General features: G+C 43.3%; 2 protein-coding genes across 8 annotated transcripts in view; both read right to left on the bottom strand.

Moving 5' to 3' along the window:
* LOC145355470 (striatin-interacting protein 1-like) overlaps window positions 1-17,311 on the bottom strand; it is a 47,868-nt gene extending 30,557 nt beyond the window's left edge. For both annotated transcript variants that reach the window (XM_080207621.1, XM_080207620.1), the window contains exons 1-7: window positions 17,234-17,311; window positions 14,222-14,291; window positions 12,094-12,168; window positions 8,820-8,954; window positions 6,965-7,085; window positions 3,415-3,483; window positions 2,676-2,782 (exon numbers count right to left, since the gene is read on the bottom strand). In XM_080207621.1, coding sequence (XP_080063747.1) covers window positions 2,676-2,782; window positions 3,415-3,483; window positions 6,965-7,085; window positions 8,820-8,954; window positions 12,094-12,168; window positions 14,222-14,291; window positions 17,234-17,305 — 649 coding nt within the window. In that variant the 5' untranslated portion in view covers window positions 17,306-17,311. The remainder of the gene's footprint in view (window positions 1-2,675; window positions 2,783-3,414; window positions 3,484-6,964; window positions 7,086-8,819; window positions 8,955-12,093; window positions 12,169-14,221; window positions 14,292-17,233) is intronic.
* Window positions 17,312-24,220: 6,909 nt separating this feature from the next.
* LOC145355469 (putative adenosylhomocysteinase 3) overlaps window positions 24,221-26,182 on the bottom strand; it is a 95,158-nt gene continuing 93,196 nt past the window's right edge. For all 6 annotated transcript variants that reach the window (XM_080207610.1, XM_080207614.1, XM_080207611.1 and 3 more), the window contains one exon: window positions 24,221-26,077. In XM_080207610.1, the coding sequence (XP_080063736.1) occupies window positions 26,071-26,077 (7 nt within the window). In that variant the 3' untranslated portion in view covers window positions 24,221-26,070. The remainder of the gene's footprint in view (window positions 26,078-26,182) is intronic.

The raw sequence follows: 26,182 nt of genomic DNA, 5'->3' as shown, positions 1-26,182 counted from the left end.
ATTGCATCACAGCGAAGACATGACAGGACTCAGCTGACAAGAACGCTGCAACTGAACAGCTCACCAATCAACACCAAGTTCTGAATCACGCTGTGCTTTGGTTCTGAGTGTGTCAATTAAATTCCTGAATCCCAAAGTGATCAACTTTCACGTGGGTGAGCCTGGAAAATAGCTATTCAACAATAGGGTGCATCATAAACAAACCAGGCCTTACCCTAACTTGAGGATTGGCAGAGGCCATTGGATAGCAATTGGGGCAGGAGATTAGCTGATTTTTGCCATTCCTAACCCATGGACACCAAAAACAAATGTATTTTGTTGTGGGAAGGGGGAGGAAAATCACACCACGGTTGAAAAGTTAATGGTTCACAAGAACATATTGAAAGCTACATTGGAGTATTTACAGCACAGAAACAGGCTAAGTGATCAAACTGGTCAACACTGGTGTCAAAACATCACATAAACCTCCTGCTGATCCACTTCATCTCACCCCATCAGCATATCTGTCAATTCTTTTCTCTCTCAAACTTATTTAGCTTCTTAAAAATAGCAGTGCTATTTACCTCAATGTGGTAATGAGCTCTGTTCTATTCTGGAAAGCCAGTTGTTGAAGGACAATACTGGGGCCAATCTTTACTCATTTAGCTAGAGTTAAACATTACAAGCATATCCCTCTTAACTTAATAATATCACAGCTTCAGCAACGTTTCTTTATATTTTTCCCCCTTTGTTGGATGTGGGCGTTGCTGGCTGGGCCAGCATTTGTTGCCCATCCCTAATCACCCTCAAACTGAGTGGCTGGCTAGTCCATTTCAGAGGGCACTTAAGGCCCAACCACATGGCTACAGATCTGGGGGTCACATGAAGGCCAGACTTCCTTGCCTAAAGGATATTAGTAGACAATAATTATTAGACTTTTAATTCAAGATCTTTTTTATTGAATTCAAATTTCACCATCTGGCATTATGCTGAGACTCTGGGTTACTAGCCCAGTGACAATACCACTACACCACTGCCTTTTTGAGTGAAACGCCAGTTTATGCCTTCCACTGCCCATCGTTAAAATCAATTGGGATACAATTAACAAGTCTTGCATTCCTAAACGTTCTCTAATAAAAAGGCTTTGACTGAATTCCTTATTAGATTGATTAGTTGCAATTCATAGGCTCTTGTCTCAACACTGTGTCCTGGTTATGTCCTCCCAAATTCTGTATACAATTTTCTGGGTCAATGCCCCAGAGAATACAACTTTTATCAGATAGAAAATCCAGGACATTACTTGTTTTATACTGATGTAACTGGACTAAATCCCTGCAGTGAGCACCTTACATTTATTTTTAACCAGTTAACACAGTTTCTCGCCTCTCTCTCTATTTCTTTCCCCCACCCCTCACCTCATCCCAACAAGCCACGTTGCCTGCGAAAACAAGCAGCAAATACTGGAAATCTGAAATTAAAATAAGAAACAAATGTTGAAAACACAGTTGTTTATTCAGCACCCCTGTGGAGTGAGAGATTGATATTGACATTTTGGTTGCATACCCCTTCACCAGAACTCTCAAGGGATCAGTTGATGGGTCGACACCCAGTTAGTCAAAAACCTGCCCTTTTTCAAAGATGCTGACTGGCTCACTGCACATTTGCACTAGTTTCTGTTTTTAGGTCTCAGGAAACATGTTAGGATTATGTCAACTGTGATCAACTATACTCCTGGAGGGTTTAATCACATCCCGGCCTCATCCCCTATTCCAGCCACTCAGCGGCCAACATATCCATCCATAAGATGTAGGAGCAGAATTAGGCCATTTGGCCCATTGAGTTTGCTCTGCCATTTGATCATGGTTGATAATTTTCTCAACCCCATTCTCCCACCTTTTCCCTGTAACCTTTGATCCCATTAGCAATCAAGAACTTGTCTCTGTTTTAAATACGCTCAATGATCTGGCCTCTGGCCTCAATTCCATGGATTCACCACCCCCCGGCTGAAGAAATTTCTCCTCATCCTTGTGGCACATTGTCTTCCTACACCAACTGGAAAACAAAAAAAACTTACTATTGGATGATGCTTGAATGGCATCAAAACAGCTGCCCCAAACTTATTTTCAATATTTTTATATCTGATAAAGGAAAATATTCAAAGAAAACAAAAATCCATCCTGATTATTACCTTCCTCAATGTTGAGCATCATTTGAGGATTGGAAAGGAACAGAATGAACTCTGGGTAGGGGCCTTCAATGTCTACCATCAACGGTAGCTTAATAGGACCACAACTAACCAAGATGGGCAAATTCTGAAGAACATATCTACTAGACTCAGCCTGCAGGAGGTGGTGAGGAAAACAAGAGGAAAAAACATTCTAGACCTTGTCCTCAACAATTTGCTGTTGCAGATGTATATTCTCATGATAGTATTGGTAGGAGTGACCTCCCTAACAGCACTGAGAGTGTACCTGCACCAGATGGACAACAGCAGTTAGAGAGGGTGGCTCACCACAACCTTCTCAAGGGCAATTAGTGATGAGCAACACATGTTGGCCCAGCTGGAGACACCCATATCTGATAAAATAAAACAACATGCAAGCCTGTCTTTACATAAAAAGATGAAAGCTGTAACACGCAGGGTCAGTCGGAATAGTTGATCAATTCCTACCAGGAAGAGCTGCAATAATACTCACTGAGTTCAGTCCGGAATCCGTCTCTCGCTGAACTCCACTCTGGCTTGTCATCCTCCTCCTCTCTGCGAATGATCTCCACCATCAGGTACATTATATTGAGCAGCACCCTGGAATATCAGCCACGCACTAAAGTCAGGACTTTGATAAATCTGGCGTCATACAATCACCAAACAGCACAGCACTAATGGAGAAGGCTGGGGAGGAAACATTATCTCAATAGGCAGCAGAGAAATGCAGAATTAAAGCTCTTCCTTAGTTCCATTTAAAGGCTTGTGTCAATCAGCATAGCAGCCAGAATGCCTCAGCCAGAGCAGGAAGTTTGACCCTGGCCAATAGGATGGAAATGCCACAAAAACTAACCCCAAAGATCTGTCATTAGAGGAAGCAAAAGAAAATGGAATCAGAAACCACTTGCCCACTGTTCAATGGCTCCAGCCATTCCTGCAGGAATCTGGGAATGTGTGGATGTTTGGATCATACCTAGCTGGAGAAACAGTCTGGCAATGCTCTCAGTCCATGGGCACACCTGACAGAAGTAGATTTGGGCCAAGTACCACATGGTGCCTGCCCGCACAATGTGAGCCAGTGCCTCCTGGACAGGAGATGAAGCGGGGATTAGGAACACGTGTGGGCAATGGCTAAACATGCTACCCTGGAACACAAAAAGTATCAGACTTATTTTAAGACACATGCTATCAATTTTTGTACGGGCACCAACACAATAAGAAAAGACTCTTACCTCAGCTCAGTGCTATCCGCTAGAGATATGGCTGGTTTTCTCAGGGAGCTGCTGCACGCCTGGCTGTTACTGCATTTAAACAGAGTTACATTTAGATCTGACTGCAAACTTCCATTAACAAGGTAACAGTCAAAACTCTACAGTGCATCAGTCCAGGTATTCCTCATTCCTTTGTCTGGAGAAATGCTTTCTGACATCAGTCCTCAACTGGATTTATATCCGCTTCTCATTTACCTACACTCCTGGTTTAAAGTGAAGCTGTGCTCAGGATTAACATTTAGAATCCTCTTCCTATCTTATGTATTTCTTTAAGATCTCTCTCCTTATCAGTCACCTCTTTTCAAAGCTGAGGAGTTATCCAAATTTTTGGGCGGCACCGTAGCGCAATGATTAGCACTGCTACTTCACAGCTCCAGGGACCTGGGTTCAACTCCCAGCTTGGGTCACTGTCATTGTGGTGTTTGCACGTTCTCCCTGTGTCTGTGTGGGTTTCCTCCCACAGTCCGAAGATGTGCAGGTTAGGTCGATTGGCCATGCCAAAATTGCCCCTTAGTGTCCTGAAATGTGTAGGTTAGATGGATTAGCAGGCAAACGTGTAGGGATATGGGGGTAGGGCCTGGGTGGGATTGCAGTCAGTGCAGACTTGATGGGCCAAATGGCCTCTTTCTGCACTGTAGGGTTTCTATGATTTCTATGATTTTCTCACGAGTCATTCCACAGACTCAGGATGAGCACCTTTCTTGAGGCTTTGAGCATTTCCCTTGTACCTGAGTGGCTGGATGTCTTGTTCAAAGTAATCTGCTCTAAACAGAACACAGGGCATCAAACATTAACTCATGGCTCAATGTGGAATTTCCTTTATAAACTTTTGTTCTACAGTGATTGGACATGGTTACTGCTAAGTTCATTGTTACAATAGATTCCACCCCCACCCCAGTCACTGCCCTAGCTTAAGTCAGTAATATTCATTATGCACCCTAAATTTCTCCTCCAGTTCTAAGTCCTTACACTGACTTGAATTTCTTGTTTTCGTTCCGTACACTTGCAAATTGTTTCATGGAACTTTATGACCCATATTGGTTTAATACCTTGTGAATCCAGATAATTTATGTAAACCAGAAACAGTACAGGCCCTCGCATCAAGGATATATGATCATTACATCTCCTTAACCCTAACTCACTCCCCTAATTCTTAGAATCATAGAATCCCTACAGTGAAGAAAAAGGCAACTAGGTCCATTGGAGTCTGCACTGACAGAGCTCCTTACTCAGGCCCTATTCCTGTAATCCTATGCATTTACCCCATTAATCCCCATAATCTACAATACTAATGGACAATTTAGCATGGCCAAAGCACCTAACCTGCACATCTTTGGACTATGGGACGAAACTGGAACACCCAGAGAAAATCCATGCAGACACAGGGAGAACGTGCAAACTCCACAAAGATAGTCACCCAAGGGTGGAATTGAACCCAGGTCCCTATACCTGGGCTAACCATTGTGCCACTGTGGTGCCAATTGGCACTTCCTTTTCTCTCTTCCAGCCAATCCCTTATTCACTTCAAGAATTTTGTGTGGAACTTTATCAAAGACTCTTTGGTATTTTGGAATAATGTATCATTGGGCTTTTCAGCATCCATGTAGAAGTTGCTTTCTTCAACAAAAAATCAGAAGGGTGAGTCACTGCTGGCTGCCATTATCTGGATCATGGGGCCCATCCAACCTGACACCAAAAATGCTCACTTCCATTACCTTGCCAGTTATTGATGAAGGGCCTGCAATTATTTTATTGTTTACATAAAACTAGATGTATTGCTGCCTTGTTTCTAATCCAGTGGGAACACCTCACTGGGCTTCCCACCCTCCATGCTGTATTTAGTGAGTCCATTCATGTTGGCAGCCACCAATTTGCAGATTCTATCTGCAGTCTCACATTTCCCTTTAGAGATATGCAATCATCACCGGGGGGTTTACCACTTGGAACAAGAGTTAAAGACAGACAGTGAAAGGTTCATTACCTACACCTCTAGTTACCTGCCATGTTTATTAATCAGTATATTTGTAGAATAAACCCCTGTGCAAAACAGTTCACTGAACATCATCTTTTATATATAATTTCCTCACGATTAACAACCTTTCAGTTGTTTATACAGCATTTCCATGTCTGACACATTGGGGGCAATTCTCCTATTGCGATCCACAAATTTTCAGGCGAGTCTGGTTGGGAGAATCACATGTTGGCCATTTCGTGGGATTCGCACACGCGTTCCCAACACATGCGTGTCTCCCAGAGCCAGAGAACAATTGCAGTCAGGAGCACGCTGGAAATGGTGGGAAGAGAAGTCATTCAAATCTGTTTTTAATGTATTTTAAATGCTTGCCAGGCCCGATAGATTCTCCCACCCTGCCAGGAGCACTTTACTTTGTTGGGGTTTAGACTAGCTCCCCACATACAGGGAACTAGCGGGAGACCCCGCCAGACTCAAGGGGGGAGGCAATCAGTGGATTGGGCAGTGGGGGGAATTGGTGCCCCCTGGGCATGGGCATCCTGGCAGTGCCAACCTGTGCCTCTTGGCACTGCCCAAGGGGCAAAGTGTCCATGCCAAGGAGGCATATTGGAACTATCCACTAGGCATGGGCAGTGCCCAGGGATGTGGCCTATTGTGGGCAGGGCCTAGGCGGCAATTGAAGGGGATGGGTGGAGGGGGTCCCGCTACCACTCTGCATAGGAACTGGTCTGGGCTGAAGGGAGGCCAACGATTGGGTTGGGCTGTGTGGGAAGTTAGGGGGGGGGGGGGGGGGGGGGGGGAGGTGATGGTCTGCGGGGGGTAGGTCTGCCTCCCGTTAGGGGGGTCTGATCCCAGGTGGGTCAGCAGAGGAGGGAGGTCTGCCGGGGCGAGGGGGTTGGGGGGGGAAATCGCCACTGCTGGGTGTGGGGGGCTGGAGATTGGGGTGCTTCGGCTGGGATGAGTGGGGAATGGCCCGTGAATTGTTGTGGGGGCCACGATCAGGCTGTGGAGTGGGGGCTGGTGGGGCAGCACTGTGGGAGTCCTGAGCTGGCCAGCAAATGGGGAGACTGACAGCTCAGGGCCACTGCGCATGCACAAAGTTCCAGAACTGTCAAAATCCAACATGAATAGATCCTGCCCTCCTAGGTTTTTAATGATACTCATGTTTGTGACCTCTGCATTGCAGAGTGTGGAGATTCAGGTCTAAGGTTGCACTGTAAAAACAGTCACGATCTAGAACAGTTTTCTCGAAAATTCAGCACTTTTGGGAGAATCGCCCCCATTGATGTTCAGAAGATAAGATTCACATTTAACGAGATGCCAGATCCCCCCAAATTATCTACCCTAAGGATGGGACACCCTCTCCATTATAACGGGGAACAAGTCTTTCACTGTCAAACTTGTGTTCCAATCCACTTTTTTTTTTAAATCAGACCCCACCCTGCATTTAGCCTCCAGTCAGCCGACAAGTTCGATTCTACTTCACGCGGAACAGTAATGCACAAACAAATCATTACCACTGTCCCCTCCTTCACTCACTCGATCTCCATATTCAAGAGCTCCACCAATGCCCCAAACGTGCCCATCTCATACAGAAGGAAGACATTGTACCGGGCCCAATGCACCACTTCTGTTTCCGTGTAGCAGTCGTCAAACACACCTACAGGGAGCATTGAAACCAAAGGGTCAGTACAGCAAGGAGGAGAAAAAAATATTCATTTGACTGTACTCATTGGAGTTTAGAAGGATGAGGGGGGATCTTATAGAGACGTATAAGATAATGAAGGGGATGGATAGGGTAGAGATAGAGAGATTCTTCCCGCTCAGAAAGGATAGCAGGACTAGAAGGCCCAGCCTCAAGATAAGGGAGGGGGGGTGCAGTTTAGAACAGAGTTGAGGAGGAACTTCTTCACTCAAAGGGTGGTGAATCTCCGGAATTCTCTGCCCGTTGAAGTGGTGGAGGCTACCTCGCTAAATATATTTAAGACGCGGGTAGATAGGTTTTTGGCAGACAAGGGAATTAAGGGTTATGGGGAGAAGGCGGGAAAGTGGAACTGAGCCACTTCAGATCAGCCATGATCTTATTGAATGGCGGGGCAGGCTCAAAGGCCTACTCCTGCTCCTATTTCTTATGTTCTTATGACTTTTCTTTTTTGTGGGGAAGATGACTGCAATGTCCCCTCTTAATTTTCTTCAACATTTGTGCGTGGTGTGCTCATTCTAACAGGCTGCATATTAAATTTTCTTGTGCATTATCTTAAAGGGGACAGTTTCTGAGTGACCTGCATGCATAGAACCACCTCCCGCCTCTCCTTACAACACCCACCACTCCCAAACAATGAAAAAAGTGTTCCGGGACATCAGTGTTCTCTTCCCTTCTGCCATCAGATAAAAACAAATGGCACATAAAGAAGCTTACTCATCTACAGAGCGGAGAACATCCTTATTATTACTGGCCACCTAAATAGCAGCTTGGTTCAGTTCATAGTACACATTGCAAAGTCAGAATATTACAGACTCATACTCATGGCAGGACATAAATGCATAATCTAAGCTGACACTTAGTATAATACTGAGGGAGGGCTTAGGTGTCGGAGATGCAGAAATCTAATGGCAATGGGCAGCAATGAGATTTATGATTAGGATTCTGTACAGGACATTTTGAGAGAACTCTCCACTTACTGACTTCTACATTGGGTTCAATATGCAGGGCCATCAAAACAGGAAAAGGCCGTAATTGACAGTGGAGGGTCAGAACATGGAGAAGGGTTTTTTTAAATTTGTGGAACATGGGTGTCGCTGGTTGGCCAGCATTTATTGTCCTTCCCTAGTTATCCATGGGCAGCTGAGAGTCAGCCACATTGCTGCGACTCAGGAATCACAGGTGAACCAGACCAGACATGGATGGCAGATTTCCTTCCCTAAAGGACATTAGTGTACCAGATGGATTTTTCTGACAACAAAAATGGTTTCATGGTCATCAGTAGATGCTAAATTCCACATTTTTTAAAACTGAATTCAAATTCCACCATTTGTTGTGGCTGGATTCAAACCCAAGTCCCAGAACATGACTGAATTTCTGGATTAATAGTCTAGTGATCATACCATTAGGCCATCACCTTCCCTGTGGGTGGATATGGGGGGAAAGAAAGGACAGAGAACCTTCTCCAATGTTGATTTCATGGAGATTAGGTGGACAAAATTATGAAGTATTGACTAGTTAGGGCGCTGGACATCCTTGTGCATAGCTAAAGCTCCATGTCTGTGTTTTGTCCGGGGTAACTTTGGTTGAATCCAAGTTGCTAGCTTAATTTTAAATTTACAGAACAGAACACCACCCTTGGGGTAAAATACTTCAGAAAATTAAGGAGCTATACTGTCATTTGCTAATTACCTTGGGCCAGGTAAAGAATAGCTCTGGCAAATTTAAGCCTTCTCTCTCTGCTTATTACTTCCAATCCATCCAGCAATCTCATTAAATAGGATTTGTGTTCATTCTCTTCCAGTTCAACCCATTTCTTGCCCTTCCCTGCAAGACACAAGAAATATTCAATTATACTGATACCGGTATTCACATCCCTCACCTCTCCAACACACAAGTAGCACAGTAGTTAGCACTGCTGCCTCAAATGCCAGGGACCCAAGCTCGATTCCCGACTTGGGTCACTGTATGTAGTCTGCACATTCTCCCCATGTCTGTGTGAATTTCCTCCAGGTGCTCTGGTTTCCTCCCACACTTCCAAAGACGTGTTGGTTAGGTGCATTGGCTAAATTCCCCCTCAGTGTAACCCGAACAGGTGCCAGGGTATGGCAACTAGCGGATTTTCACAGTAACTTCTTTGCAGTGTTAATGTAAGCCTACTTGTGACACTAAAAAAATAAACTTTAAACAAATATTTCTGGATCCCCACTGGTTATCAAATCCAATTCAATCTGTTCCCCAGGGAGCAATGTGACCCCCTAATACGTAGCAACTTGAGGCAGGCTACAAGCAAACAACATCAGAAAAAAAAAGGAGAAACTACTTATTTTGAATGTATTATTTCCCCTCTGCAAAATAAAAGCCATAACTATGCCGTAACTGGACCTGCCATTTGTGGCTCTTTCTCCTCAGCCACTAGGGTGAAGTTAATTGACCCGGAATCATCAGGGCTCTTGGGCAGTCTGTGCATGTGTTTATTAACACATCAAGAAATCAATCAGTTGAACCAATGTGGGTTACGGAGCACTGCACAGATGAAACCGTTAGAAATGATTTTAAAGAATGAGAGGTTCAGTCCCCACCCGTGCACTCAGTTGTACAACCTACCCAGCACAGTGTGCTCCCTAACTGCAGGCTAAATGGCATAGAATGGCACAGCTATATAGAAAAAGGAGACTCAATCAAATGGTTATGAAGGAAAATTCCAAATGAGGAGAGAGTGGGTGGAACGACTGAAGCACTCAGCCTGTCTCTCCTCACATTCTCCCTGTGTCTGTGTGGATTATCTCCGGGTGCTCTGGTTTCCTCCTAAAGCCCAGAGATGTGCAGGTTAGGTAGATTGGCTATGATGAATGTGCGATGTTACAGGGAAAAGGCCTGGGTAAGATGCTCTGTCAGAGAGTCAGTGCAGACTCGATGGGCTGAATGGACTCTTCTGTGCTGGAGGGATTCTATGATCCTATGAAATCTCTGGGATGGTTCCGATCACAGAATGATACAGCACTGTCTCTCTGAAAGAACTATCCAATTATTCCCATTCCCCCTCCCTGTAGCCATGCAAAATGCTTACTTGTCAAGTATTTATTCAATTCCCTTTTGAAAGTTATTATTGAATCAGCTTGCATCAGTCTTTCAGGTAACGTATTCCAGATCACAACAATTCGCTGTGTAAAACAGTTTCCACCTTATTCTGTCTCTTTAGCCAAACTAAAATCTGTGTCCTCTGCTCATCACCCCTTTACCACTGCAAGCAATTTTTCCTCATCAAAAATCATGACTTTGTGCACATCTGTTAAATTGTCTCTGCTCTTTGAAGGACAACTCCAGCTCCCCTAGAGAATCCAGGTGACTGAATTCCCTCATCTCTGGTAGCATTATAGTAATCAACCTTTATCATTAAAAGGTATATATAGCAGGGGTTCCCACATTGTTACTCATGATCCCAGTGGGGCCACAGGATGAGCAAATGGAAGCAGCGATGATGGCTGTGGAGCAGAAACTTGTATGAGGAGAGACGGGGTCGACTGGGCCTGTATTCACTGGAATTTAGAAGAATAAGAAAGGGTCTCTTTGAAATGAATAAAATTCTGACATGGCTGGACAGACTGGATGCATGGTGTTGTTTCCTCTGGTTGGAGGGCCTAATACAAGACATCACAGTGGGAGGACACTTACAACTGAGATGCAGAGAAATTTCTTCTACTCCTCTACCACAGAAGGCTGCGGAAGTCAAGTCACTGAATACATTTAAGAAGCAAATAGATGGATTGCTAGATTCTAAAGGTGTCAAGGGGTATGGGGAAAGCACGGGAATGTGGTTTAGAGAATCAGCCATGATCATGTTGAATGGCACAGCAGGATCAAAGGGCCAAATGACCTACTGCTGCTCCTATGTTCTATAATTCAGATTTGCCAGTCCTGTGCTTTGGTGCGAGGCCTCTTTATTTGCTTGTGGGCGCGTCTTAATCCAAGTGCTGTCAAACTGGGGACCACAGACCCTCGGAGTCCATGAATTGTCTCTAGGGGGTCTGCAGGCTGTTCAATGATTTGTCCATTTGATGTATTCCATCTTGCTGGGCAGGAAGGCCTTTGGTCAACAGTGGGCATTGACCTTGGGAGGGGCCGGTGGGCGCTCGCGAGGGAAGAGCCGGAGGGCGCCATAGAGGGGGAGGGGGCCGAGTGTTCAAGAGGGATGAATATGTAGTGAATGAGAGAGTGAGTAAGGGAATGAGGTGCATGTGAGAGAGGAAGAATGAGGTGTTCGTGTCCCATTAAAAATGACATTTTTATTAAGAGAGCTTTTAAATTATTCCCAGATTACCCTCTCCTAAAATAGGTACTATATCCAGGGGTTAATTTTAAGGGCTATGGGAGGGTGGTTTGGCCAGGGGTTAACGTGATGGGGTCAAGTCGCTGGTGAACATAATTGTGATTGTGTGCCTCTTCCTAATATACGCACAGATATCGCTAGAAAAGACGTGTACGTTTGTTTTCTGTGCTCGCACCTATTTTGAGGGAAAAAAGGGGTGTTGACATTATGAGATTGTTTGTGGTTCCCTAATACTCTTGGGAAGTCACTAGGGGTACCATGGCTCAAAGTTTGGATTAGGTCATTGCTCCCAATGAGCTCTGAAGACTTATCGCTGTCACCAGTGTATAAAAGGATTGGTGTTTTACTTGTTTTTGTGCCTGTATCCCTGCTGTTTGAACCGCCACTCGCTCAAAAGGATTCCCCCTCCCACCCCAGTTTCCATTCTGGGTTGAACCAAGTTTGAAGCATTATAAAAAGGTCCTGGCAGGCAAAGCTTTGGGAAGCACCAGTTTAGAGATAAGTTAATCCCTAGGGTTCAGCTTCTTCACTCCTATTCTGGGATATCAGCTCTCATTAGAATCCTGCTCAAACTTTGGAAACTGTGCTGAGGGTTTTTGGAAGCCCCTCTCACTGCGCTTCGCAAGTGCCCACTACCATGAATCGCAAAATCCTCTTCAAAGCAATCCCTGTTTGCAGCAAATTCAGGTTCTTCTGTGTAACTGTACAGTTCTGTGGGAAGAGAAGAGGAAAGATTGTTCAACATTGTGCAGCGTGGCAATGTGTTTCCTCCACACTGTCCACTTCTGTGATGCCAGAGAATTCATTGAAAACATTATGAGAAATTTACGAATTGACACTTTGGGTTTAGCAGACTTCTGATTTGGGGAGCTCTCGGCAACAGCTTCTCAAACAGGATTTTAAAAACTGACTCCAAATTCTTCAATTATTTTCATCTTTAGTGTCTTCAGTCACCTCCTTGTTCTATCTGCAGCCATCGTTACATCAAGCTAATGTGCTGGATTACTTATCAAGAGGCTTGGATTAATAGTCCAAAGATTAGGTCGATAATAGGAATATCATCAGGAAGTTTGAGGATTTGATTTCTATTTATAAAAAAATCCACAAATTAAAAAAATGGTTTCTGTAAAAGTGACCATGAAGCTGTCCAATTTTCATAAAAACCCAACTGGTCAATTAATATCCTGAAAGGAAACACATAGTCCTTATCCATTTTAGACTAAATCTAACTCCCATCCTACACAAACATAGTTGCCTTTTAACTGCCCTCTAAAAGTGACCAAATAAGTCATTCAATTATATCAAATGGCTACAAGCAGAAAGAGCAGCTGAAGAAAAGACACGGTCTTAGGGCAACTAGGTATGGGCAATTGATGCCAGCCTTGCTACCAATACCCATAATCTCAGGAGGTGAAGAGGAACGCACCCCCCCCCCCTCATCCCCACCCTCCCTCCACTGCCAGACAGAATCTAACACTAGTTGTACAACGCATGAAAATTGACGCTAGTTGTTTACATGTCTCCATGGCCTTGCAGATCATATCCAGTTAAACTTGGGCTATTTTATAGAGCTTCTCTATGTCTGTATCAAACATGGGACTATTCTATGGGCCCGCCCAACTTCTGGGGCCTTAACCACTCTCCCTTTGCCCCCCCCCCCACTCAATTCCAAAATACTCAACTACCCCTCAATAGATTCATCCTCACAACTTCTATACACCGTGCTCCTTAAGATACTATGGCTACCCTCTGCACTGACTACCCCATCTTAAACCTAGCTTTCTTAAGGTTCTGAAAAGTATCTTCAATCAACACCATGCCCATTTCGTTCAAATGTTTTCAGTCCAGTTTCTGTCTCTCTTATGAGTCAATATGACCGGCAACATGGAAAGTGACCCTTCCCATTGCAGACTGTACACCTCTTACAACAGCTCCCTCCCTATATGGTCACCTGTGATCTGTTACAAGGTTCCATTCTTCGCCTCCTCCAATTTCTCAGTTACATCTGGCCTCTCAGCAATATTGCCCACAGACATGAAGGTAGCCTCCATACATACACACCAACAATACCTCTCCACCATGAAGGATTTGAGGTTCTGTCTTTTAAAGGAGACACTAAACCAAGGTTTTGCTGATTTTGTTGAAAAAAATTTCTTCTACCCTGGTCAATGCCCTAAGCTTTGGAAATTCTGTTCCCCCAGTTTTTTCTCTCTTCCTCCTTCAAGATTTGCCATAAAAATCTCTCTCTTTAACCGAGATTTGGTTACCTCTCCTAATATTTCCACACATGGCTCGGTATCAGATAATCATGTCTGTGAATCAGCTTGGGACAATAACTGAATTAAAAGGTGCTATATAAATGTAATTTTGTCTGGCATTTATCACACTGCTGTTGTAGGATCTCGTTGTGTGCAAATTAGCTACTGATTTGTCCTATTACAATGGCGACTGTGCTTCAGGAGTCCTTTGCTGACTGAAGCACTTCAGGACATCGAGGCTATGAAAGGTATTTTACGAATAAAAATTCTGCCTTTCTCACAAGATGGAACACAGACATGAATTATTTATTCTCATCATCAAGTACGTTCATTGTCACCGACTGCAGGAGGTCTCTGTGAGCCACATCTCCAAATCAGCGGCATTAAAGAGATATAGGACTCACTTCAGCTGCAGACAAAGGGCCCACTGAAAAAACAATTATATGCACACTAATTAAAACGGAGGCTTAAAATATACAGAGTATCTGAAATGCAATTCACCTTACCTGACAGCTCTGCAACAATACTGTCTGAATCTCCATATTCAAACTCTAGGGTAGGGAAATCCAGTGAACCCTAAAAATTGGCAAGAGAAGCATTCTGTTGGTTTCAACTTTGTCATCACCACCACACATCTTCAAAATATCCCAACCACAAGCAACTCACTTAGAGTTCATAGAGTAAAAATCTAGCCAAATTAAACTTGGCCAAGCAGAGACTAATTACTACCCACCTTTGGGATAAGGACTTTAAAATCAGAACCCTTGGCCAATCTGTGCTTCTGGTTTGGGATCCGCACAGGAGAAACTCCTGTAACATTCCCATGGCATGATCATGTATGATTCACTCTGTCTAGTCCATGGTATTTCCAGAGGAAGGTTCTGGATATGGCAAGCTGATACTCAAAGTAGAGATGCCATCTGAAGATAAATTGGATCAAAGGGGCACAGGCTACTGCCCACCTTCATCCAAACAGCATCAGATGAACAAACTCCCTCAACCAATTCTTCACCTCTCCTCTGTATGACAGCTATATATGACAGTTCCCAATCACATATTAAACAGGGTCAGTGAATGGGGGAATGGAAAAAGAGTAGGTAGAAGGATGGGAAGAGAGAAGAAAAGCAAGGGATGGGGTATAAAAGAAGGGTGAGGGAGATACACAGAAGAATAATAAAAGAGAGCAGGAACGTTTTGGGGGTACAATGGAGTGAGAAGAATTGACAAAGTCAGAAGAGTTTTTCAGAGACAGATGGGGGAATGAAAGAGTTTCAAGAATGAGACAGAAGAGGGGGGGAAAAGCGAGATGACGATTGATAGAAGGGGCAAGGAGAGAGACAAGAAAGAGTCAAGAGACATTAAGGGAGAAATAATGAGATACTAGGATAAAAAAATTCAAAATGGGAATGAGAAAGTTAGAGCAGAGTATAGTAACCAGATGAAGATACAATCCAGATTTCAAGTCATATTAATTAATTGGCTTGGTTTCAACACTATTCACAAACTAAACTGAGTTACAATGAGTGAGACTTCCAAAACATTATTTTAAACTTGAGGCTTTATTGGTATGTGCCAGCTGTGACTCAGTTGGTAGCACTCTGAGTCATAAAGATTCTGGTTTCAAGGCCCACTCCAGGGCTAATGCACAGAAATCAAAGCTGACACTTGAGCATAGCACTGAGGGAGTGCTGCACTGTCCAAGGTTTGTGATCGGGGGTTCCGATCCCGGGGGTGGATGTAAAAGCCCTATGGGCACTACTTTGAAGAGGAGGAACTATGCCCAATGTTCTGGCCAATATTTATCCCTCAATCAATATCATGAAAGACAGATGATCTGGTCTATTATGTAGCTGTATGGGCGTTTATTGTCACTTTTCCTATTTTAAGAAAAAGGCACTTGATAAAATATCGCACAACAGACTTGTGAGTAACGTTATAACTTTTGGAATAGAGACAGTAGTGACATGGTACAAAATTGGCTAAATGACAAGGAAGTATATAAGAACATTTGCAGTGGACTTCCCCAGGGGATCCTTAGTCTTTCTGATATATGTCAATAACCTAGACTTTAGTGTGCAGAGCATAGTTTCAAAATTTCCTGACAATATAAAACTAGGAAGTATTATGAACTGTGAGGTGTAGAAGTTCAAAACAATAGAGGCAGGTTGATGGAATGGATAGACAAGTGGCAGATGAAATTTAATGCAGGGAAGTGTGAGGTGATTCTTTCTGGTAGGAAGAATGTAGTGACAATATAACAGGATATAATTCTAAAAAGGATGCAGCAGCAGAGGAACCAGAGTGTGTACGTGCTAGTGGCAGGGCAGGTTGAAAGAGAGAGGGGTTAATAAAGTATATAGTTTTTTTTAATGGGACACAGAATACAAGAACAAGGTTACATTGAACTTGTACAGCATTGACTCAGTGTCAGCTGGAGTATCGTGTCTGGTTCTGGGCACCACACTTTAAAATGTGAAGACATTTGGTAGAATGCAGAAAAGATTCAGCAGAATGATTCCAGGATTGAAGAACTTCAGTTACATATAGATTGGAGAAGTTGAGACTGTTCTCCTTGGAGAAGAGAAGGTTGAGTGGAGATTTGATAATGAATACCACTATTCTGAATACCATCGTGGAGGTGTCTGGAGCATAAAGGGAAAACCTGTTCACATTGATGGAAGGATTGAAAACAAGAGGACACAGACAAGGACACAGAAAACAAGAGGACACAGACAAGGTAATGGGCAAAAGAAGCAATGTTTGTTGTTGGACCTTTTCATGCGTATAGTAGTTGGGATCTGCAATGCAATGCCTGAATATGTGGTAGAGGCAGACATTTTTTAAAAAGTTTATTAGTCACAAATAATGCTTACATTAACACCGCAATGAAGTTCCTGTAAAATTCCCCTAGTCTCCTGTTCCAAGTCAAGGCACCGAACGAGCACATCTTTCAGACTGAGAGAGGAAACTGGAGCACCCAGAGGAAACCCACACAGACTGGGGGAGAATGGGCAAACTCCAGACAGGCAGTGACCCAAGCCGGGAATCGAACCCGGGTCCCTGATGCTGTGGGGCAGCAGTGCTAACGAAGAGTATGTGGGGTAGACGTCAAGGGTGCGAGCTGAATTGCTCGTTTGGAGAGCCAACCGAATGGCCTCCTCAGAACTATAACCATTCCAAGATTGCAACAGTGACTACACTTCAAAAGTACTTCATTGCCTGCACAGGGCTTTTAGACGTCCCCGGCTCAGCACAAGCGCAATATAAAAGCAAGTCTGTTCTTCTTAGTACAAATTTTGAAAAGCTGCCCAAACCTGGTATTATTGCTTTAAAAGCAACAAGAAAACTAGGGCTTCTCACAGAGTTGTTGCTGGGAAAGTTGTGCTGGATCCATTCTCGCCTGTGTCCGCGAGTGAGTGACTCGGAGTCAGGGAAGCGGGGCAGCAATGAGGGGATGACTGCCAGCCTCGCCGCTGCCAGTGACACTCTGCTGGCCGAGCCCGGGGTTCAAGACTCACCTCCGAGTCCCTACGCTGGTTTCGGGACAGCTCCCTGGCTCGGGAAGCGGAGCTACCGCTGGCCGCTTCCATCCTCACCCTGCCTGCCACTGAAGCCGCTTACATTCTGTAACCAAGTGCCAGCGTCCGGAACCCGCCCACTCGCTCCTCATTGGACAATTCATTTGGAGGCGGGGAAATGGGAGCTGACTCGGCCTGTGATTGGACAAACGGGACGTCAGTCAGCTGTTACCCACGCCCTTCCCCTCTAGAATCAGAATCAGAACTGAGACCATTCAGCCCCTTTGTGTCAATGCCCACTCTCTGCAGGATCAGTTTAGCTAATCCCTTCATCCACACAAACTACAAATCCCATTTGCTTCCAAGGCAGTGTTATCAACTATCTTTCTTTTCAAAGACAAACCCACAACAGGACACTGTGGCACAGTGGTTAGTGCCGCTGCTTCACAGCACCAGGATTCAATCCTGGCCTCGGGTGACCATTTGGGGTGGAATTTTCCTGTCCCACCCACCACAGGAATTGTAGCGGGCAGGTGCAGACCATGCAAAGGTCCACTGACCTCAAGTGGGAATTTCTGGCCTTGGGGCCCAGTGCAGCCAGAAAATCCCACCGTGTGTGTGGAGTTTGCACATTCTCACCTTGTCTGTGTGGCTTTCCTCAGTTTACTCCCTCAGTTAAAAGATGTGCAGGTTAGGTGACTTGGCTATGCCCTTAATGTCAGGGGCATTATCAGGGTGATTACAGGGGTTACAGGGAAAAGGCCTGGGTGGGATTGCTGTGGGTGATGGGACAAATGGCCACCTTCTGTAGTATAGGGATTCTATGAAGCAGCAAACAGAAATAGGCACAGCCCACTTGAAATCTTCAAAACTCCTCTTTAGATTGTTTTCATTTACAAGCTTACATTAGCAAGACTCTCACCTCACCATGCTTGGTTTAGCTAACAACACCTATCTAAAAGGTTGAGGAAATATGCAATGTGAACACAACTAAAGCAGAAGTTTATCCAATTCCTTTTTGAAATCCACATTGGAATATACCTCCAAACCATTCTTCAGCAGCACATTCTAGATCCTAACCATACACTGCAGAAAAAATATTCATCATACAACCGTTGGTTCATTTGCCAATCACACAACTAACAGATCAAATCTAAGCTCTGCAGTCCTGTTACGTAACATGAATGGTAGCAAAACAATTAAACAACTCACTGGAGGCAGCTCCTCAAATACCCCACCCTCAATTAAAAGCAAAGTATTGCAGATGCTGGAAATCTGAAATAGAAACAAAAAATGCTGGATAAACTCAACAGGTCTGGCAGTATCTGTGGAGAGAGAAACAGAGTTAACATTTTGAATCCATATGACCCATTTATAGAACTGCAGAACTTCTAACCAAGGCACTCCAGTGTAGTTAAAGACTGGCATCTATCTGGCAATGTGGAAAATTGGAGAAGGATGTCCTGTCCACCAAAAACAAGGCAAATCCAACCAGCAGTTTACCACTCCAAAGTCTATTCTCAATCATTGGGACAATGATGGAAGATGATGTCAACAGCACTGTCAAGCGACACTTGCTTAACAATAACCTACTCACTGACGCTCAGTTTGGGTTCTGCCAGGGTCAAGGACAAAAGACAACAAGGCAGCATTTTACTGAGTTTGGCATCAAGGAGCCCTAACAAAACTGGGGTCAATGGGATTTGGGGCAGAGGTACTTTCCACTTGTTGAGGTATCTGTAGCACAAAGGATGATTGTTGTAGTGTTTGGAGGTCAGTCATTTCAGTCCTGGGACATTGCTGCAGGGGTTCCTCAGGGTACAGTGCTGGCCCAAGCATTTCAGCTGCTTCATCAGTAACCTTCCGTCCGTCATAAGTGGGGATGTTTGCTGGTGTATTTCAGTGTCATTCATGACTCCTCAGCTACTGAAGCAGTGTCCATATGCAGCACAGGCTGGAAAATATTGGGCTGATAAGCAGCAAGCAACACACACCTTTGAGTATAAGATTTGGAATGTTATGGTGAGGTTGTATAAGACATTGGTGAGGCCGAATTTAGAGTATCGTGTGCAGTTTTGGTCACCTAATTACAGGAAAGATATTAATAAGGCTGAAAGAGTGCAGAGAAGGTTACAAGGATGTTGCCGGGACTTCAGAAACCGAGTTACAGAGAAAGGTTGAATAAGTTAGGACTTCATTCCCTGCAGCTTGGATGAATGAGGGGAGATTTGATAGAGGTGTATAACATGATGATGGGTTTAGATTGACTGAATGCAAGCACGCTTTTTTCACTGAGGCTAGGGAGAAAAAAACTAGAGGACATGGGATAAGGGTGAAGGGCGAAAAGCGAAAAGTTTAAGGGGAATATTGGGCGGGGGGGCTTCTTCACACAGAGTGGTGGGAGTGTGGAATGAGCTGCCAGATGAAGTGGTGAATGCAGGCTCACTTTTAACATTTAAGAAAAATTTGGACAGGTACATGGATGAGAGGGATGTGGAGGGATATGGTCCGGGTGCAGGTCAGTGGGACAAGGCAGAAAAATGATTCAGCACAGCCATGAAGGGCCAAGAAGCCTGTTTCTGTGCTGTAATGTTCTATGGTTCTAAGAGAGAATCTAACAATCTTTCCATTGCAGCATGGCTGAAATTCCACCATCAACAACTTTGGGGTATTACAATAGGCCAAAAACCCAACCATATAAACTCTGTGGCTGCAAGAGCAGGTCAGAGGTGAGGACTTTGGTGGAGAGTGACTCACCTCTTGACTCCCAAAGTCTGTCTATTTGCAAGGCACAAGTTAGGAGTCTGATGGAATACTCTATACTTGCCTGGATAAGTGCAGTACCAACTTGCTTAGTTGGCATCTTATCCTCCACCATAAACATTCTCTCCACCACCAACATAGCAGCAGTGTGTACTATCTACAGGATGCATTGCAGCAACTCACCAAAGCTCCTTCAATAGCACCTTCCAAAAGCATGACCTTTATCACCTAGGACAAGGGAAGATGCATGGTGGCAGCACCACTGGCATATTCCCCTCTAAGCCTCACATCATTCTAACTTGGAACTATAATTGCCATTCCTTCACTGTTGCTGGGTCAAAATCCAGTAACTTCCATTCTAAGTATTGTAGACAGACCTACACCATATGGGCTGCAACAGCACACTGCCATCTTTTCAAGGACAATTAGGGATGTGCAATAGATGCTGACCCAGCCAGCAACACCCATATCCTGTTAACAAATTTTTAAAAATCTTATACCAGAATTCTCAGTTCTTGGACCTTTCCGTCAAAAGGAACAGCTTCCGTCTTTCTACTCAACTCTACTAAAGGGGTCTACTCTGTCTAGACCCCTTTAGGATTAGCATGGTGAACTCAGGAAGTCCAAGTTGTTGTGGCAACACAGTTTTACATACATACTGTAAGCTGGAGCTATGAATAGTAATGGCAGAAGCTTCAATACTCTTTCCATCACATGGCTGACCAGCAATCTCTCTCAGGATTCCTACCATCCACCATTAGAATGTTTTGAAAGATATTACAGCTGGATATTTAACCTACTTGGCTGTGTTATGCACAAACCTTCCTTGACTAACAAGACCTCTGGTGGGAATTAAACCTAGAGCTTCTGGCTCAGAGGGAACTTACACAGAACCTCTGGCGTTAATGTAGTGGAAAATCAACGTGTTTGATAATTTTTGTCGTCACCTCTGAGGTATAACTTTGACCAGACTGACCATCCAACCATACCACATTATTTTCCTAACATTAGGAATTTTACCTAGTTTGAGGCTGGGGAGGAATGCTGCATGTTCACATACAGAAAGCCAGGTTTCCAGATTTTGGCTGTGTAATAAGGTGATTAATCATAAGGCATCATAACCAAGCTCAGTCCTGCTTTCACAGACATCTACACGTGCCCCAAAAATGGTGTGGCTGTTGGGAATTGGAAATGAAAGCAGGAAAATACCGTTGAAACAAGTCAGGCAGCTTCTGTAGAGAGACAAGGGTTATCATTTCAACCTTCCTCAGGAAAATCTACCCCCCCCCCCCCACAAATCCAGACAACCATTGAAATCTAGGAGCACCAAGGAAAATTATCGCTGGTGTGACACATCAACTATTTCAGTGAACATCTGAACCTGATGCTTCACTCATCTATATTACTGGACTATTCATCAGATAGATCAAATGGAGATAATCAGAAATGCAGAGAGTGGAGAGCACGCGGGCTGGATGACACAAGGAGTGGAGCGTGGTAATCTTGGAATAAATGACATTTTCAGAGCACAAGGTTTCCTGGTGGAAAGTATTATGAATACCCTAGCACAGTGGATAGCACTACTGCTTCATTGCGCTAGGGACTCGGGTTCAATTCCTGGCTTGGGTCACTGTCTATGTGGAGTTTGCAAGTTCTCCCCACGTCTGCACGAGTTTCCTCTGGGTACTCTGGTTTCCTCCCACATTCTTAAAGACGAGCTGGTTAGGTGCACTGACCTGAACAGGTGCTGGACTGTGGCGACTAGGGGAATTTCACAGTAACTTCATTGCAGTGTTAACATAAGTTTTACTTGTGACTAATAAATAAACTTTACTCACTTTATATCCACTCTGCCCAGGGCTTACTTACAACTGCTAATCTTCCAAAGTGAATATTTCACACATCCTAGACTCAAACACTTGTCCGTTTGGGAAGTTATCAAAAAAGAATAACATCCTATTAAAATGTTACAATGCACACAGCATGCCTGTTTTCCTCCAGATCAGCAAGTACTTGTAGCTTGTGCGTGGCAAATCTTCAGTTTAGTTATCCGGATGCTGACAGTCTCACTGCACCAATCAATAACCTACTACTGGCTTGTCAACATCCTCTGAGTGTTTGTCCTTCAAATATCTTTACAAGTTTTTTGTTTGAAACCTGTCACCAATTTCTTTGATGATCACCAGAATTATCGAGACACCGTATATTGGGATGAGACACTAAACCAAAACTGCTCCTACAGATGAGTGTTAGGATTCCATGGCACTAATTTGAAAAGCAGATGAGTTCTCCCAGGTGTTCTGAAAGTTAAATGTGTCAACCAAAATCACTCAAAAAAAGATCATCCAGTCAATATTACAATGTGCATAGCAAGCAGGCTGCCACAAACACCAATGGGCCTACAACATCAAAAGTACCTCACTGGCTGTAAGACACTTCAGAATGTCCAGTGGGTGTTGAAGTGCTATTTAAACGCATGTTTACTTTTATATTATTTGAGCACAATGGAACAAGGCCATTCACAGTGATGGTGTCTGCATCCAATCTCTTCACACCATATCTAAATATCAAGTCTGGCACCTTTGGCCAATACCATAAATATATAGATATTCAAGGGGAATAAAATGAGCCCCAAGTGCAGCCATTTCCACATGTTCCTGGCTGAACATTTTTCATAATCTTGCCTTGATGCCAGCGTTGCCTGGTAGCCACAATCCATCAACTCACTGCAGTATCTTGCCATGAGTTTTCTGGCACAATTTGGATCCACTTGTGTTTTTCTGTCAAGTGCCAATGGCTTGGAGACCTCTTTCCTCACTGCATATTGAGCCGGAATCCCAATTATGGAATAAGCAAACTGTCACATTAGTTATCAATCCACTTTGCCACTCTAGAAACTAGGCAATGTAGTGGACTCCATCAAATTCCGGGGTTGTCTAGGCCTCCAGGGTTTCCACTCCAAGACTGCGACTTCCAAGTGGCAGAAGCAAATAGCAACAAGTGCCCATCAGCTTTGTTTTGTGAGCTTGAAGCTTCCTGAGTATGCTATTTGTACCATACAACCAAACAAGTTCCAAAGAAATCTTCTTCCTACTTACAATTCTACAGTGAGAATGGTTTGTTTTAACTGGAAAAAAACTCCCAGCCAACCTCCAGTTTGAATCAATAACCAATTAGACTCTCTACTGAATTGATTTTCCAATATTGGTTAAAAAAAGTTTAAAGTTCTTCAAAAATACAAATTAAATAAACAGATGAAAGACTTTTAGAGCTGTTGGATTAGCCTTTTTAACTTGTTCCTTTTCACTTCAAGCTTCTGTTCTCTCAACTTTCCTGGGTCTCTGCCTCTGGTTTCATGGATTAACTGGGCATCTCTTGTTTCTACTTGGCAGGGGTCAAAGGTAAAGATGGCAAAGATGTCACAACTTCATGATTACTCTTAATTGGAAATTAGTGCAAGTCAGAAGCATATGCATCTTGTAAGGCAACAAAAACACAATCAAGGAGGCAGGTTTTCAGGGGGCCTTTGAAAAAAAGAGGGATTTAAGGATATCAGGTGAGAATGTGGGACAAAACAGATAAGGACTTTACGAAGCAGATGGAGCCAATATAGGGTTGCAAAAGGTAGCCAGAATTGGAGGAGTAAAGGGCAATTGCATTTAGGGTTGGAACATGTTGCAGACAGAGGGATGGCAAGGACACAAAGAGATTTATAAACAAGGATATAAATTTTACAATCAGTGACTGGGGAGAGGAATGAGGAGCCAGTTGATGGGGACGAGAGTGAGAGGGAAGTAGGACAGGGAAAGAAATTTTTAAAAGCCTAGTGCAAATGCTGGAAAGATTCAATCTCTTGCAGCTTGATTACACATTAGAGATTTCTAGGCCTCTACTCAAAACTAGCCCCTAATTGTAGGCCTCAACTGGGCTTTTAAATCTTTAATTCACACCTCATCACCAAATTTCTTGAAGAATTTGGGAAGCTTCAGTGCTGGGGTTGGAAAAAAGCGCTACCTTCACTACAAAGGCATAAAAATCTGATGGGTTTGCTAGAGACTGTGCACTGTAAAAACTGTCTGCAGCCTAGTCTCTTTCTCTCTCCAAATATGCATACGAGGGAGGATGGGGAGGTGAAAAAAGAATTGAAGTAATGATGGAAATCAATACATGCCTCACTAAAAAATGAACAAGATGCAACAGAAAGAAAATAGAAAATACTTTGAATTTATCAACACTTTATTTGGATTTATGATTACAGATTCATTATTGCTCATCTACTACAATACTTGACCATTAATACAGTACTTAAAATAGTTACCTCAATTTTGAAACTCAGTTTGCGCAGGTAAACAAGTGATTTTTTTTTTAAAGTTGATTTTTCTGCTCTCCTGAGCAGATTGCTGGTGTCCTTTTTGCCCCCTCGCACTTTTATTTGTTACGTATGATAATTATTACATTCACTAGCACCCCTTCTCCACGATCAAAACAATTAAAAATCATAAAATCACTAAAACTGGCTGGGATTCAATATAAGCATCAGGTTTGGGGGTAAAAAACCCCCACAAATATAGCAGCTTGCAGAAATGCATAGGGTCAAGATATTTGTTGGAATCCTACAACAGATGCAATCAAATGTTTTAAATAAAAGCACTTGCTTAACAGACACAATATATTTCTCACAAATAATTAGACTGGTAGCCATCAATAGGGCAAGTGATTTGTCATAAGAGTAAAAAACAAGAAAATGTAAACGGGGATGGGTTGGTGGTGTGCATTGTGTATAACTCAGAGAGCTGGTATAGGGATCAATGGGCTAAATTTACGTTGTGAAAATCTATGGTTCTAACAGTAATAAATTGTGCAACATTTCTCCATTTACTTCCTGGGCAGGAGATTTGCTGCAGCACAACTTGCATGAAAGTCCCAAAATCAATGAAAATGCTGGTCTGAGAGAGAGAGGGCAAATCACAAGCCCTAGCCATCAGCTAACAGTGTGTAACAGCTAGTACCATTTGGAGCTTCTGTGGATGGTGCGAGAGATAGAATAATAAATTAAATCAAAAACACACTGCCATCAGACACCAAAAACTCTCTTTCATGGTGTTCCACAATATAAATCCACTGGTATGCAAACAAATGCAGCGTCGCCTTTTAAAACAGCTGACAATTCCCCTTTTCCATGTAAGAGCTGCTGAGCCAAAAGGCAACTTTATTCTACTTAAATCTGGTCACAGAATAACCATACAGCTCATTTTTCAAAAAAATGGGGAGAAAAAAAGCGGGTGAAGGGTCTGCAAATTACCTGTACAACAACAGATGACCCAGAGTGAGTCCCAATTCAGTGTTCTAAGCTTCAAGTGCACCAACACAAAGCTACTACCCCAGCTGAGGACAGAAGAAACTCATGTTCACAACAGGGGTGAGACCAGGTGTCAAACACTGCCAGGGGCTTGAGCCAAGAACAGCAGTACTGTAAAGGAGGAATTTTAAGTGCTACACTACCCAACAAGTCAGACAGAACCTATTCTGCTAGATCCTATTTAAAAAAAATTCAAAAACGGAACATAAATGACAAGTTATAGTTTGCGAGTCCTCCAGCTCATATGGCTGGCTTTTGTTTAAAAAAGTCCTTTGAGGAATTCCATAATGATATTCTAAAAATGAAGTATTTAACCATTTCTTTACCACACTCCTTTACTCAAAAAGAAATTTTAAAAGACAAAAGAAAAAGACTGGAATATGTGCACCTTAAAACTTTTAAAACAGCTGATGGTTTGATTTTTCATTTCTATAGTTTCTTTTCCGATGTTAATAGTTAGGATGTTACCAATTCATTATTTTAAAACACTACAGCATTAGAAGAAAAAAAAAATCACATTAAGCAGAAACACTTTTTTCATCTTCTAGTGCAGTAAAAACCATCTGGTGGGATTATACACATTCTATTTAAATAAATAAATGACTATATACCTAAAATCTACTTAATCAAAGCCAGCTCTAAATCAGAGGTTTTGATCCTGTACAGTAGTGATGAAAGGCTCCTCCTCTTCTTTGTTGTTCTTACTGCTTTGCATTTAATACCTAGGACAAAGGACAACATAAAAATGCATCAGCAATGCGTCACCAGGTTCTGCCTTCATTGACATGTAAAAAAAGAGACAAAGCTGTTCTGTACAAAGTTCCACA

Source organism: Carcharhinus amblyrhynchos, chromosome 19, assembly GCF_965287045.1.
Source record: "Carcharhinus amblyrhynchos chromosome 19, sCarAmb.v2.hapA, whole genome shotgun sequence".
Lineage (NCBI taxonomy): Eukaryota > Metazoa > Chordata > Chondrichthyes > Carcharhiniformes > Carcharhinidae > Carcharhinus > Carcharhinus amblyrhynchos.
The sequence above is the reverse complement of the archived record's forward strand: the minus strand, read 5'-3'. Positions and strand labels throughout refer to the sequence as shown.